Source organism: Alligator sinensis, unplaced genomic scaffold, assembly GCF_000455745.1.
Source record: "Alligator sinensis unplaced genomic scaffold, ASM45574v1 scaffold527_1, whole genome shotgun sequence".
NCBI classification, from domain to species: domain Eukaryota; kingdom Metazoa; phylum Chordata; order Crocodylia; family Alligatoridae; genus Alligator; species Alligator sinensis.
Window position 1 is genome coordinate 3,141,672 of NW_005841958.1, and position 13,304 is coordinate 3,154,975.

General features: G+C 43.2%; 1 protein-coding gene across 4 annotated transcripts in view; it reads left to right on the forward strand.

The window, feature by feature from the left end:
* The window catches only part of SHTN1 (shootin 1), a 106,076-nt gene that overhangs the window by 86,721 nt on the left and 6,051 nt on the right, over positions 1 to 13,304 (forward strand). For all 4 annotated transcript variants that reach the window (XM_006020550.3, XM_025200183.1, XM_006020548.3 and 1 more), the window contains 3 exons: positions 3,500 to 3,553; positions 7,241 to 7,361; positions 8,170 to 8,353. In XM_006020550.3, coding sequence (XP_006020612.1) covers positions 3,500 to 3,553; positions 7,241 to 7,361; positions 8,170 to 8,353 — 359 coding nt within the window. The remainder of the gene's footprint in view (positions 1 to 3,499; positions 3,554 to 7,240; positions 7,362 to 8,169; positions 8,354 to 13,304) is intronic.

A 13,304-nucleotide genomic window follows, 5' to 3' on the forward strand; every position in this document is an offset into this window, starting at 1 on the left:
TTACATCCCTTTGCTGATATAAGCTCTCATGAGGTAACTGTTACACCCATGCACTCCCTAGCTCTGCAAGAGTAGCAAAAGCATTGAAACAAAGACCTGTTTCACCCAGAGTTAAAGTTACAGGGATTTAACTAACCTGTATTGCTACAGAATCTGTGTAACAGCTGCTGCATGCTCCAAGAAGAGCTCTTCCTCTTCTTCTAAAGCAGTTAAAAATATGTTTGTCCATAGCCTAAAATGTTAAGCCATCCTCCACAGCCAGATCCATAGGAAAGCAGGGCTGGAAGGGGTAATTTAGGCCCCTGATTTTCATTTGAAGGCACGTGCATGGCAGGAGGAACATTTGTGGGATTGAGGATCCAGATCCCAGTTACACCATATTGCACCATATTGCCAGTGCACTGGGCTTCCCTTGCACTGACAACTTGAAAGTCAGGTGCCCAACAACCACCTGATTATTGGCAGGTCAGGACTGCCCTGGGGCTCGAGTCCCAATCAGCTGATTGTCCACAGTATCAGGACAGCCCCAGGGCAGTCCCAATCTGCTCTTGCCCGGCCAAGTGATGATCAGCTAGCTGGTCCCAGGCAGGATCGGGACCTCTGCAGGGTTCCAGCCAGGGGTTCCTGATCTGCCATCCACTGGCATGGGCCACATTGGGATTCAAGCCCCAGTACGGTCTCAGCCAACTGATGGTCAGCCAATCCTGGGTAGGATTGGGACTGCACCGGCATTGCCTAGTGCATTCCCAATCATGGTGACAGTCAGCTCATTGTCAGCTGCGGGGGACTGCATGGGGCTAGTTGCAAACCCTGATGTGGTCCACTCTGCCATACATTCAGTTTAAGCCAGGATGGAAACCATTGCTGATTTCCTGTTTTATTGCACCACTTATCTCCTGAACATCTGGCCGGTTTACTGGTTAACTGGTTAGTTGTGTCGTAAGTGTAACATTTGCCTGGGGCCCTAGCACTCCCTGCATAGGGCAGAATCATCCCTGCTAAACTATCCACACCAAGTGTCTATCTAATCTGCTCTCTGCATGCACATGAGTGCATACATGCACATGCATACACGCACTCACACACGCACGCATGTATATTTAAGCCAGTTTTGAAAAGTGATCTCCTCTGTGGGTCTCCAACTTGACACTTCCATGGGATCTGCCCTTTGAAAATCAGGTCATCTTTAATATGTTTGAAGTGAGGCAACCTGACATGGCTAGCTGATTTTTTTTTTTTCAGGTAAAGGCCTTATTTAGTCCAGCAATAAATGTTGTGATTTGTCACCCTGTCATTCCTCCAGCCTTTTAATGATTTTTGTTGAGGTTTTGGGAACACTCTTCAGATTCTCGGCATCTTCGTGGTATTTGGGAGGTCATCTTGCAGTCACCTTTTGTTTCATACGGCGCAAGACTGTAAGAAGACCCCCTTTTAAAATGAGCACCTCCACAAACTTAACTATTATGAAACAGGGAAAAAAGGAAAAGTGAATAGGAATGTGATTGGGTTGTGTTAAGGGAAGGTTGAGAGACCTGATCCTTAATGAGCACAGACTGCTGGACTGGTCTTCCACACCCTGTGCATGTGGCATGAGGGGGGGAAAAATAATCACATCCCCAGTATGATGTCATTTCCGGTTTGCAGTAAAAAGAATTTGCAGTTAGCCTCTATGCAAAGAAAGATCAACAGGATGCTGTGGTTTTCAGTGTTAATTATTAAGATGAGAATCTTTTTCCATTTTTCAAATCAAAAAGCCAATCTTTTCCCATTAGGGTGCGGTAAGTGTCTAGCATAATGCTGCTTAATTTCTCCAGCACCCCACACGGATGAGTCGCATGGGGTCAGTTCATGGTCCAGAACCTCCTTGCAGGGTTGGTCCGCTGGCCTGATCCAGCAGAGTCCATCTGCAGGTGCATGCTAGCCTAGCCCCGTGTGCTGGATCTGGCTGTGGGGGTGACCCCATGTGCTGGTGTGATCCAACATGCAGGGTCATGTCATCTCCATGGAGCTCCCTGTGGGTCCAAAAATTTGACAGTGAGGAAACAGTGGCAGCATTAATGCTGGGGACTGTGTTAATTAACATTGAGACTGCAGTGATTAACAATACCACCCCTCCCTTGCCGTCGAATTAATGGACCCGTGGGGAGCCCCACAGGTCAATGACACAGCTCTGCAGGTCAGACCTGGCCCAAGAGTTGTAGTTTGAGCTCCCCTCGCCTACCATGTTTCCAGTTTCTATGTATTTATTTTGATTTTCATGGCAGATGATAGTTTTTCTTAAAGCTTCAGCTCCAGCATTCATGTGGTTACGTGAGAATCTCAGATCGCTCTAAGCCCTCTTCTCCCCCCATGCACACTTCTTGTCCTCATGGTTGTAGAAAAGAGCTTGAAGAGCTTGATATAAGACTCAAGGGAAACTGGATGGCTCAGGAAGTGGAAGAAAAATGCAATGAAGGCAACTTTTCAAAACATTAGGCATTTTTGTTTCAGGTTTTCTTCATGAGTTTTTAATTCTTGGGATTATTGTGCGCAAGTAGTTTTGAGTTCAAGGAGTTTGCTAACTGAGAAAAGTTCTTCCTGGGCACAAGCATGCAGTGCACTCAGGCGGAGTGGTTGGTTTATGGTCCTTCACCAGTCATCTCCCTCCTTGGCCCTGCAGAGCAGAGCCAGTGTATTTCTGGGAGCAAGCCACATCGGGGAAGCTCTGTAATTGTAGAGCAGACTATACCGAAATACAAAAAAGTAGCACTGGTTGAGATTGGGCCTCTCTTAAGCAGAATTTGTCGATGCTTTTCAGGGGGCAGGATGAATTCATGCTGCCTCATTGGGCTCTGACTTCGCACCCTCAATCTAATACTAACTCTTGCTTATACCAACATAAGTGTGAACGGAACACAATCCTTTACCTTGGCCCAGCTGTGTAAGCCTCTCTAGCCTTTGTCAAGGTTTCAAACTGAAACAGACTCTTCCTTTTGCCATATACTAATGCGTGGGCCCAGACCTGAGATTGATATTGTACATTTATGTATGAGAGAGGCTTCTCATTGTAACAATAAAGAAGAGGTTTTGCTCTGCCACTTACTGTACCAAAAAGGGGCTCTGTTTTGCCTTTGCGGAGAAACCAATAACAGACGCACACAAAAAAGACTGTTTGAACTCCATGTCCCTACTATGTTTTTATTACTTTGTGTTTTATGGCAAAACATCAGCTTTCAACTTTACTAAAATATGCTTACTGAAACCCTTACTACTTAATTTTATTGTTAATGCATAATTAATATAGTTTTCCAAGCAGGATAAGTTTTTCAGAAATCCTGTTATTTTAAATAATCAACTATATATTTGGGGTTGAGTTGGGAGCTTAATACAGCTACATAGCTCCCATATAATAAACCCATTGCTGCCTTGTATGGAATTTGTCTTTATATATGAAAGGGTTTCCATAGTCACTGTTTTCAGAATCAGATTGATTACAGGCATGTTTTGTGTTTAATTACAGCCAGAAACACCAAAGGCTTCTGACAGTGCAGTGAAAGAACTAAAGGGGATACTGGTAAGAAAGCATAGTATTTGCACTCCATTGTTTTATCAGCCTCTGGCATGACAGGACCTTCTTAGAAGGATGGATGGCTAAGTATATATAGAGCTGCAAAGAGATTTTTCTGACTCCCTCTCTTGACCTCTGAATATATATGTATAACAGAGAAAGAAATGAAGAAGGAGGACTATTGTTTTTCTGTCTATTTACTTACATAAATATATGTAAATTTATATAGCAACAGAGATATTGCTTTGACTCCTACTCTTGACCTCTGAATATGCATATAATAGATAAATCTATGTATGCAGACTTAGATACACAAATAAAGAGCTATAACTCCTGTCTTTTTACCTGTATTTGTATATGTCCAATCTATGTAGCTACATCCATATAGAGAGAAATATCTAAATCCTTACAACTACCTTATATGCTGAATAAAGTGCGTATGCTTGGTATTCTGTTCAACCTTAACAACACGTGTTCAATGTACTGTTGTTTTGTAATGTACTTGTACTCCACCTTGTTCATGTTCGATAGCTGCTTCTCTTTGCATAAACTAATACTAAAATATTCCTAGCTTCTGCTACCTCGCTTTTCTGGTCCTGACAGTTAAAAGTTGAAGCATCATTTTGGCACATCTGTAAGCTGAAATCCTGTCTCTGTTGAAGCCAAAGCATAGGGGCATTGGCTTTAAGGGGGCCAAGATTTCAGTCGCAATGTACTAATGCTATCACATGCATTTTTAAGGTTGAAGTTCCTAATAATCAGTGCTAGGATATAAACAACCTGTATTTAAATATGCTGTAGTATTTTGTGGAAATAAGCCAAAACACTCCTGCTGGCTATATTGCTGCTGAGATGATAGAGGTCCTCTCTGTGTTTATTATTTTAAAACAGAGCATGATAGCTAAGAGCACTGGCTTTGGCATGGCTGATTATGCATCTAATCCAGGCGGTTTTGTGTTCCTATACCCAAAGTGCACCTTGGGCTTGGCCAATTTCAGGGTTGCAATTGTAGGGTGGCAATGTTGGGTTTTGGGGGAACAGTGAACTGAAAGTGGTTCTGTCTGTATTTGGTTAAAGTCATTCTTTAGCTCTGTGTTGAAGATTCAGTGCCTCCTTTTCAACGTGAGTAGAGGATGCCCTGCTGTCCTTGCTGGCATTGTCTGTAAGGAGGCTGTGTTCACAGCTGTGAGGGAGCTATTGCTGAGTGCAGAATGGTTGTTTCTTTTGATTGCAGGGGACTCATTCCTTCATGATCAAAGTCATTCAGGGCTCTGCTTAGGAGAAGGACTTCATCACTGTACTACCGGTTCCTACCTCATTGCTTTTGAATCTCTAAGCTGTTGAGAGTATGAGCACTGCCATATGAAACTAAATTCCAGTTTGTTCTTGAGACTATTCATTATGCACAGTCAGATGACAAACACGGGGGTGGGAAGTGAACAAACACTTCATGTTTGTTGTTACTGTGCTAATTATGCATTTCGCGCAGATCTCCATATAATTGTTATAAACAAAACACATTTATATCCTGTAAATTGCCTAGTTAAAGGAAAGCAACTTGGTTACTCACTTTACTTTTAAGCGTGTGTCATTAGTACGGTTCTGACGAATGCTATTTGTTAATAGTGCACCTGCTCAGCTAAATTCAGAATGACTATGGAAGAAAATATATTAACGTAAAAAACCCCCCAAAACAGCAAGTACTCTGAACTCGGAGCTGAGTTGATGGAATCCTGAAAGAGGTTCTGCCTTTGCGACTAATAAGCTTCTGCTTGTTTTTGCCATCTGATCCCCCTGTTCAAGAGAGCACGTATTGGCAGCCAGTTACTGTATCTTGCTTCTCTTCACTCATCACTCAGAAGAAACACAGCTGAAAACATGCTGCGTGGGTCTCTAAGGTCAGTTTTGGAACTACCAGGAGCCGGGCTATTTGAAGATCACGGAAAAATAGTGAGACTCAGAAGAAGGTGGCTGTAAATGTACACGTCCCAAATGTTGAGCTGTTTTCTAAACATGTAGGGCAATTTTGCAATTGGTTTGATATTTGACTGGGATGCTGCTTAACTCTTGCCAGACTGGAGGTCCATACTGAACTTGCTTTGTGCATGTTAAAATTTCCAAGGGAGGTACCTTAGAGGACTTTGTTTTCATAGGAAAGCTATGAAGTAAGACCTTTCCATAGTCAAAGGGCAAGCATAATGACGTGCTCATCCCAGCATAAAGCAGTAATGTGGTCCATATTCTGTATATAATGAAAGAAAAATCTAATCTGAGATCTGGTACTGCTCTCAAAAGACACCTGATAGCCCACGAAAACACTTTGGCTTTCAATGTGGACGTGAGTTTTGAGATCAGCACGGGCATGGAATGAACCTGCTGTAACACCAGCTTGCACATGCACATCGACTTCCAGGGAGCTGTGTGCCGCATGTGTATGAACATCATCTAGACCAGCACTGTCCAGCTTCCAAGAGGCCGGGTGCTGCAGTGCCCACAGGCTACAGCAGTGGGTGCCACATGCCATGCAGGCTACAGCACTATGAGCCATAGGCCTCCCAGGCCACGTACTGCATGGGCACCCCGCCTTACCTTCCACTCCCCAGCCATGGACTCCCCCACTGCACTGCACCCCACTGGTGCCCCAGGCTATGGGCTTCTCCAGTACTGCAGACTGCACCATGCTGCACCACATTGCTTACTGGGGGAAGGAGAGAGCCCAGAGATCACAGCCTCTGCTGCAGCTGGAGCAGTGGGCATTGACATCCAGGCAGAGCCTGGAGACTAAAAATTAAGGTGCATATGGCTCATGGGCCATTGATTGGACAGCCCTTAACTAGACTAAATAGCATAGTGATAGAGACAAACTATAGCATTCAGTGAAATGTGGCTTTAGGGCTTTTAGCTAATACAGGTTACAGGCAAGATACTCATCTGCTTGCACCTTGTGATGTTCAGTAATCTAAAAAAAGGTCAAAGTTCCTACTGAGCCTGGGTGGCCCATTGGGCCAGCATGATTAAGATACCCTCCTGACACACAAAGGAGTGCCTTGGCTAATTTAACATCAGGCCACCCTTAATTCTCCAGCCTGAGTGACCAGGGCCCCATTTATGAGGATGGACTGGGGGAGCCTTTGGTGAGAGTCCAGAGAGGAGCTTGGAGTCAGATACTTCTGCATCTATAGCAAGCTGTCTTGCCCACTTTGTCTCCTGTTTCATTAATGATCCAGAGCTTTTGTATAATACTTTACAAATAGTCCACCGGCTTCACCAAGGGATGGCCATTGCTGCTGCTTCTACTGCTACCTCCTGTCTCTTGGGTTTCTACCAGGAAATGGCATCTTTTGCTTGAGGCAGGGCTCCGTGGAGACTGCTCGGGGGACATGCTAATTCACCTAGATATAATTTGTTCCATGTCGGCACCACCTCCTTTTTGGGCAGTGTTGGCCTTTGCAATCTTTCTCCTAGAGGGGCAGTTGCAGCTACATTCTTCTGCTACAATCTGTAGCTATGCACAAAATATATGTAGACTTTTTCCACTCCTGAGGCCTCTCTCTGAGCTAAATTTTTGGCCATTAAAGTCCACTGCAACCCTGTAAGGTAGGTAAATACTGTTATCCTGTTCTACTGATAGGGAAACTATTAGGTGCAGGGGAGGTATGTCCACATGATCACCTATTTATGTCTTCACTACAGACAACCCTGAACACATCCACGAGTTCAAGAAGCTTAAAATCCCTTGAGAAGGACAGCAGCGAAACTGAGTTGGAGAGAATTTTGCGGCGCAGAAAGGTGACGACTGAGCCAGACAGCAGCAGTAAGTTGGTTCGATTTCCTCATGATCCTGTCAAGTTCCACATGGCTTGTTATAAAGCAATTTAAAGGTTTATGCCCTAACACTTCCCCTTACTTTGCTATCCCCATTTTCTCCAGCATAAGCATCTCCGGGCACTTTCCACCCACCCTTATAAAGCTTTTCTTCTGGAACCCAGACAGCATAAAGTCCTTAGGCTGATTTGCCTCCCCATGCACCCTGCTAAGGCATACCCCAGGCATAAATGAATGTGAAATAGGACAATGGTCATTTATGACTGCCATTCTGAATTCACTCCCTCTGAAGAACAAGGGCCTGTGATGGCATTACATTTTTGGTCAAATATCCATTTATAATAGAAGAACCAGCAGACATTTTTCAGATGAGTGAAATCAGTTGCCAGCCAGGGGCCATATTACTGCACAGTAGACTAATCTGCTGCCCAGTAAAGCATCACTGTTTACACATGCAGGCACTTACTGCGCAGTAAATTAGTCCACTGTGCAGTAGATTTACTACCTGCTTATGCTTATGCAGGTAGTTCATTTCTTGTGCAGTAAAGCCAAATAACATTAATGCATATGTAGATGCACCCAGGGGTCTATTGTTCTCGTAGACCTCTTAGGTTTGGCTGAACGGTGCTGGGTTCTCGTAATAGTTTAGGGGTAAGGGCTATATTTAAGTGGAATCGAGTTCAGTTCATTCCATGGTCTTTAAAAAGAATTGATGTGACTTGTCGTCTTAGTTTTCAGTTTAGTAAGCCAATTTGTAAAAGCATAACAAAAAAGACTAAACTCTGTTTGGGCTTTAGGTCCCATGGGAGCCCTGGCCACGTCAGAATCGAAATCCATGCCCGTGTTAGGATCGGAAGTCAGCACAACACAACCTGCATTGGACAAGAAACCCCTGGGGGCAAAATTTGGCTCCAAAGCACCCGATTCAGGTGAAGGGTCTCATCAAATGAAAGGAAGCACAAGTTCCAAGGGTGTATTTCAGTAAGTAATGCCAAACCCGTTTAGCAGGTGGTATGTTTTTAAGCAGCTTAATATGATTTAGTTAAATGCACGGTGTATGACTCCCCATGGAAGTTATCCCAGTTCCGTTTGGAGGTAAACTTTCCATTATGAAGTTTCTTTCTCAAGAGTCAGTGGCTGTACAGGACAAAAATTCAGGAACTCTGGCTGCCAAGAGTTGATGAGAGTTTATGAGGAATGGCAAAATGTTTCATTTCAGATATTTTTTTTCCCATACCTCATTAAGAGAGGGTACAGGTGTACATTTATTTCCTCATTTTAGGAGACGGACAGTAGTATCAAATAAATCTGATGGATGTAAAACCTTGTGTGGCTTTTTTTTCCCCTAGTGGACCAAAAGGAACACACATTTTCACAGTCTCAGGTTCAGCTCTCCAAATAACATTTGCCAGAAGAAAACGGAAGTGTTGAACTATCCAGAAATCCCACCATTTATAAGCTGAAAGAAAATGCTGAATCAGATAATTTTTTGGCACAACAGACTAAGGATTCTTTTGGCACTTCAGAGTGAAGCTTCAAAGTGCCATTTAAGCATCAAAGAGTTAATCCTGCTTCAGAAATATACATTTCAGACAGATCCGGTAGAGGATCAGTTTGTTTTATAACAATGCAAAGCTCTTTTTGAAATTGGTCTGCAGATTTGCTTTAGTTCTTTTGCCAGGATGTTCGTTGGGTAGTTTGTCACGTAAAGAAAAGGAAATCAGTGAGACAAATCAGGTCAGAAGAATATTGTAATCATGGTTAATTAAACCTCTGATTTCCTGTTCCATCAGCAGAAAGAGAATACCTATTCTGGTAAGTCTCCATTGCTTAGTTCAAAGGGCTAAATCATAATAAATGAACTGGAAATTCAATTCGAATCCATTTTTGTGAACTTGTATTTACTTCATTCTCTTGTTGGTGCTTTTATCATTTTTACTTAATGAAAGGCTTTTTTTCTTTGCTTTTATAGTTTTATTGAATTCCCATTGAGTTTTAAAAGCAAATAAACTCTCCAATTGGCTGTCATTTCCCCCCTTCAAATGTTTTGCTTTTAAGCATCCTTAACAGAAAGATGATCCATACTTGCTCTTCATCGTTCTGATTAAATTTGCTTAACAGTTAATTTGACATCAACAATGTTGTTGCATTTTCTTGAATCAGTACTTGGATACAAAAGAAAATTTGTTGAGGTGAGTTAGTTTCTGAGAAACTTTGCATTGTGCTAGTCTATGGATTTCTACTATTTTGAACAGATAATCTTAATCAGAAAATACAGCAACTCCTACTACCTTTTGTCTACCTTTTATTCCACCAAACTAAGTGGAAATTACATTTGCAGGAAAGGAAATGAAATAATTGCCGGCCCAAGGTCTTGCAGAATGCGTGGTGAATTGATAGTGAAAAGGATCTTGTGTTGACAGTCACAGTTGTTATGTGCTATAAAAGCATATGCGAAGTTCAATTTACTTTGCAGCTTGCCTATTCAGTGACAACCTAGAAGATGCATTTAATTTTAATTTATCTGTTTAAAGCACTAAAATAAATTCCAGGGAGCCAGATTCCCTGGAGTTGCATGGCTGATTTGTGCCGTGCCACTGGTGTAATGTCTTAAATGGAGAGACCCCTTACACAGCTGCTGTCATGGATGATCTGCTGGTGGGATAGAAATGATGTATGGTTCTTGCAATACACTTTCTTCCTGCTGCTGGGCTAGCAAAGCAAACTAGACATGCCCAGGTTACCTTGATTCATCCTAATACCTTTTTGGGCTTCGTGGGACTGTTTGCAGTAAGGGTGAGTTAGAGCCTTGCCCTTAAGCTGGCCTGCTTTGGAAGCGTGTTGGTCTAAATCACAAGGCCGAAGGAACTTGTTTCACTCAGCAGCTGCAAACGCACCACTGTAATTAAGCAGGCTCTTCCTTGTTAACCAAACTGGTAAGGAACCAAACACTCCTTTGCTTTGACTGGACACCTAAGCAACAGGTGCTAGTAAATTATTTGCTGTCACTGTCCTTCTCCCTCAGCCTCAAGATGAGGCACTTTACCTCTCTCATTATCGTTTACATTTCTTTAAAACCATGACAAAGGTGTGACCACTTTATTGTTTTCAGCTGCATGGCAGACCACCTAGGGTGCCCTGCTGGAGTACAGGTACCGTAATTACAGGGTCTCTCATCCAGGCCAGCCTTTGTTTCTTGGATTAGCACTAACTTTATCGAAGTCTGTAGCATCCTTGCAGAAAAGCTTGACGGACATTCTTTTGTGATGTTTTTCTTTTGGCTACGTTGGCCCTCGACTGTGGATCAGAACCTGAGGAACGAAGAGTGGGACTTCAAACATTTTAGGTTCTAAACAGCCCAATTCTGCGGTCTAACTCTGCATAATTGAGTATCCCTCGCACATATGGGTTGTGCCATTGAGGTGATGCATTCATCTTGTCTATATGCATGTGAATAACAGGAAGGCTTATTTGAGATCTTGGACCTTCCTGAGTGGGTTTTGCTATAGACTTCAGCAGGGTCAGAATTTCACTTATTGACTTGAATGGGATTACATGCAGGAATAAAATTACATACAAAAGTGCTGACAAGGTAGGGGGTTCAATGAATCAGCGGGACTGCTGGTTTGAGTCAGGGCTACTCTGTGCAAGAGGGATTGTAGAATGGCATCCTAACGTAAGTTAATGAAGTTGGTTGTAAAACATCCCTATAATCAGACCAGCCAATCGCGTTTTGGAGTTTAGAAGAATTAGTTCAGGAGAAAACTTATTAGCTCTTGGCCATTGGCCTGGTTGTTCACAACAGATTGATACAATGAAGGCTTGATGCCATTTTAAAAGGCTGATAGGGAATTTGTGAAGCTCAGCTGAGAAGGAAAACAGGTCACAAAGAGAAATGGAACGCCGCAGCTCAGCTTTAAGACAACTCCTCGTAGACCTATCCTCCCAAAACGTTTATCCCAGCAGGAGCAGAATTTGGAGACAATTCCTCAAGAGGGAGTAAGGTAGTATTTTGTTCGGTTGGAGGCCATGAGGTTTCCCATGACTCCTGCAGTGTGTACACACAGAAAGAAAAGGTGTATCCAGCTCGTCCATCCGTCCCCACTCCCCTCTACTTTGTGTTCTTAGCATTTAGTAAACATTTTGTTTCCGGGCAGTAGACTACTCAGTTAACAGAATGAACCACGTAGAGGGGAAGGCTTAATCTGATGATTTTATACAATTAAAGGATTTGTTCTCCTTCTCTCAGCTGTAATCTTAGTACCACTGAATTGTCTACTGACACTGCAGGAAGCAGCTCAGCCTCAGCTAGACACAGCTATAGAAAGTTTTCCGTGTGCAGCTTGTACATGGACAATTAAGCTTAAACAACAAAATGGGGAGAACAATGGGATGCTCTGGAAGCTGAGAATCTTCTAATTTTTAACAAACAGTTTTAAAAGTAGCTGTCAGACTGAAAGAAGAAAAATATGTATAAATACCCCCAATTACAGTGCAGACTGCTGCCCTGTTACCTTATTGAAGGCTGTTCGAGTCTGGCGACTTTCACTGATTGTTTCTGGACAAGTTTCAACGAGCATGAAAGTGATTTGATATGCCGTTCTGCTAAGGAGTGTATCTAAAATTCAGTTCTGCTGACTGTTAAGTCCCTTTTGCCAACCTTACATTTAAGAACCTGCCCACAGGGGCAACATAGTCCGTAATCCTCTATTAGGAGGCTTATTGTACCTTCTTCAGCAGTCTCTGGAACCAGCCACTGGCTGAGATAGGAAATCAGAATAGACGGACCACTAATCTGATCTATGGGGCAGTGTCTGCATTCCTGTAGTTTGTGTTTCTGTTTCTGAACTAATGCTTGGGTATTTTCCTTCAACCCTTTGCCTTGTCCTCTGTTACAGATTCCATAATGTTCTGAAACACATTTCTGCAGCATTTGCTATATTCATGGATTGACAGGGCAGCCATGTGACAAGTTTGCTACAGAGTAAATTGACTTCACAGCATAGGTGGCACATACACATGGGGCACAGCCTTTTCAGAAAAGAGTAGTAGCTATACACCAGTGTGAGTTGCACTTATGTACCAGTTGTGTCCCCCAAATCCCCTGCTTGGTTGCCTAAGTTGGGTAGCCATTTGGTCAATGTGAGCTCGTTCCCATGGGACCTAGTGGTCATGTGCTGTAATAGCACTTACTGCTGGCAGCCAGGTTGAGGGAGCTGGTTGTCTGTCTGCTCCTTACTACAGAGTAAATTCATTGTGGAGAAGTAAATTATTCCATAATACTTAGAAACATAGAAAATTAGGGTTGGAAGGGACCTCAGGAGTCATCTAGTCCAACCCCCTGCTCAAAGCAGGCCAACACCAACTAGATCATCCCAGCCAAGGCTTTGTCTAGCCGGGTCTGAAAAACCTCCAAGGATGGAGATGCCATGACCTCCCTGGGTAGCCTGTTCCAGTGTTTTACTACCCTCCAAGTGAGAAAGTTCTTTCTAATCTCCAACCTAAACTTCCCTTGCTGCAACTTGAGCCCATTGCTCCTTGTTCTGTCATCTGCCACCACTGAGGATATCCTCTTTCGAACCCCCCTTCAGGTAGTTAAAGGCTGCTATCAAATCCCCCCTCAGTCTTCTCTTCTCCAGACTAAATAAGCCCAGTTCCCTCAGCCTCTTCTCAGTAGTCCTGTGCCTCAGTTCCCAAAGTATTTTGTCCTGTGTTTCATTATCATGTGCCAATACCCTAAGAGTAAAACCGTAAAGAGTAAAATTGACTCACCTACTGACACCTGCCAACACAAACTACTATGACCCTTCACAAAGGTGGGGTTTGTGCTTTCCTCAACTGGCTGACATAGAAAGGGGCATTGGAGGTGGGTCAAGGGAAAATCCATTGTTCTGCCATTAGCTGTGCCCATATGCTGGTGTGTAGGGAGCAG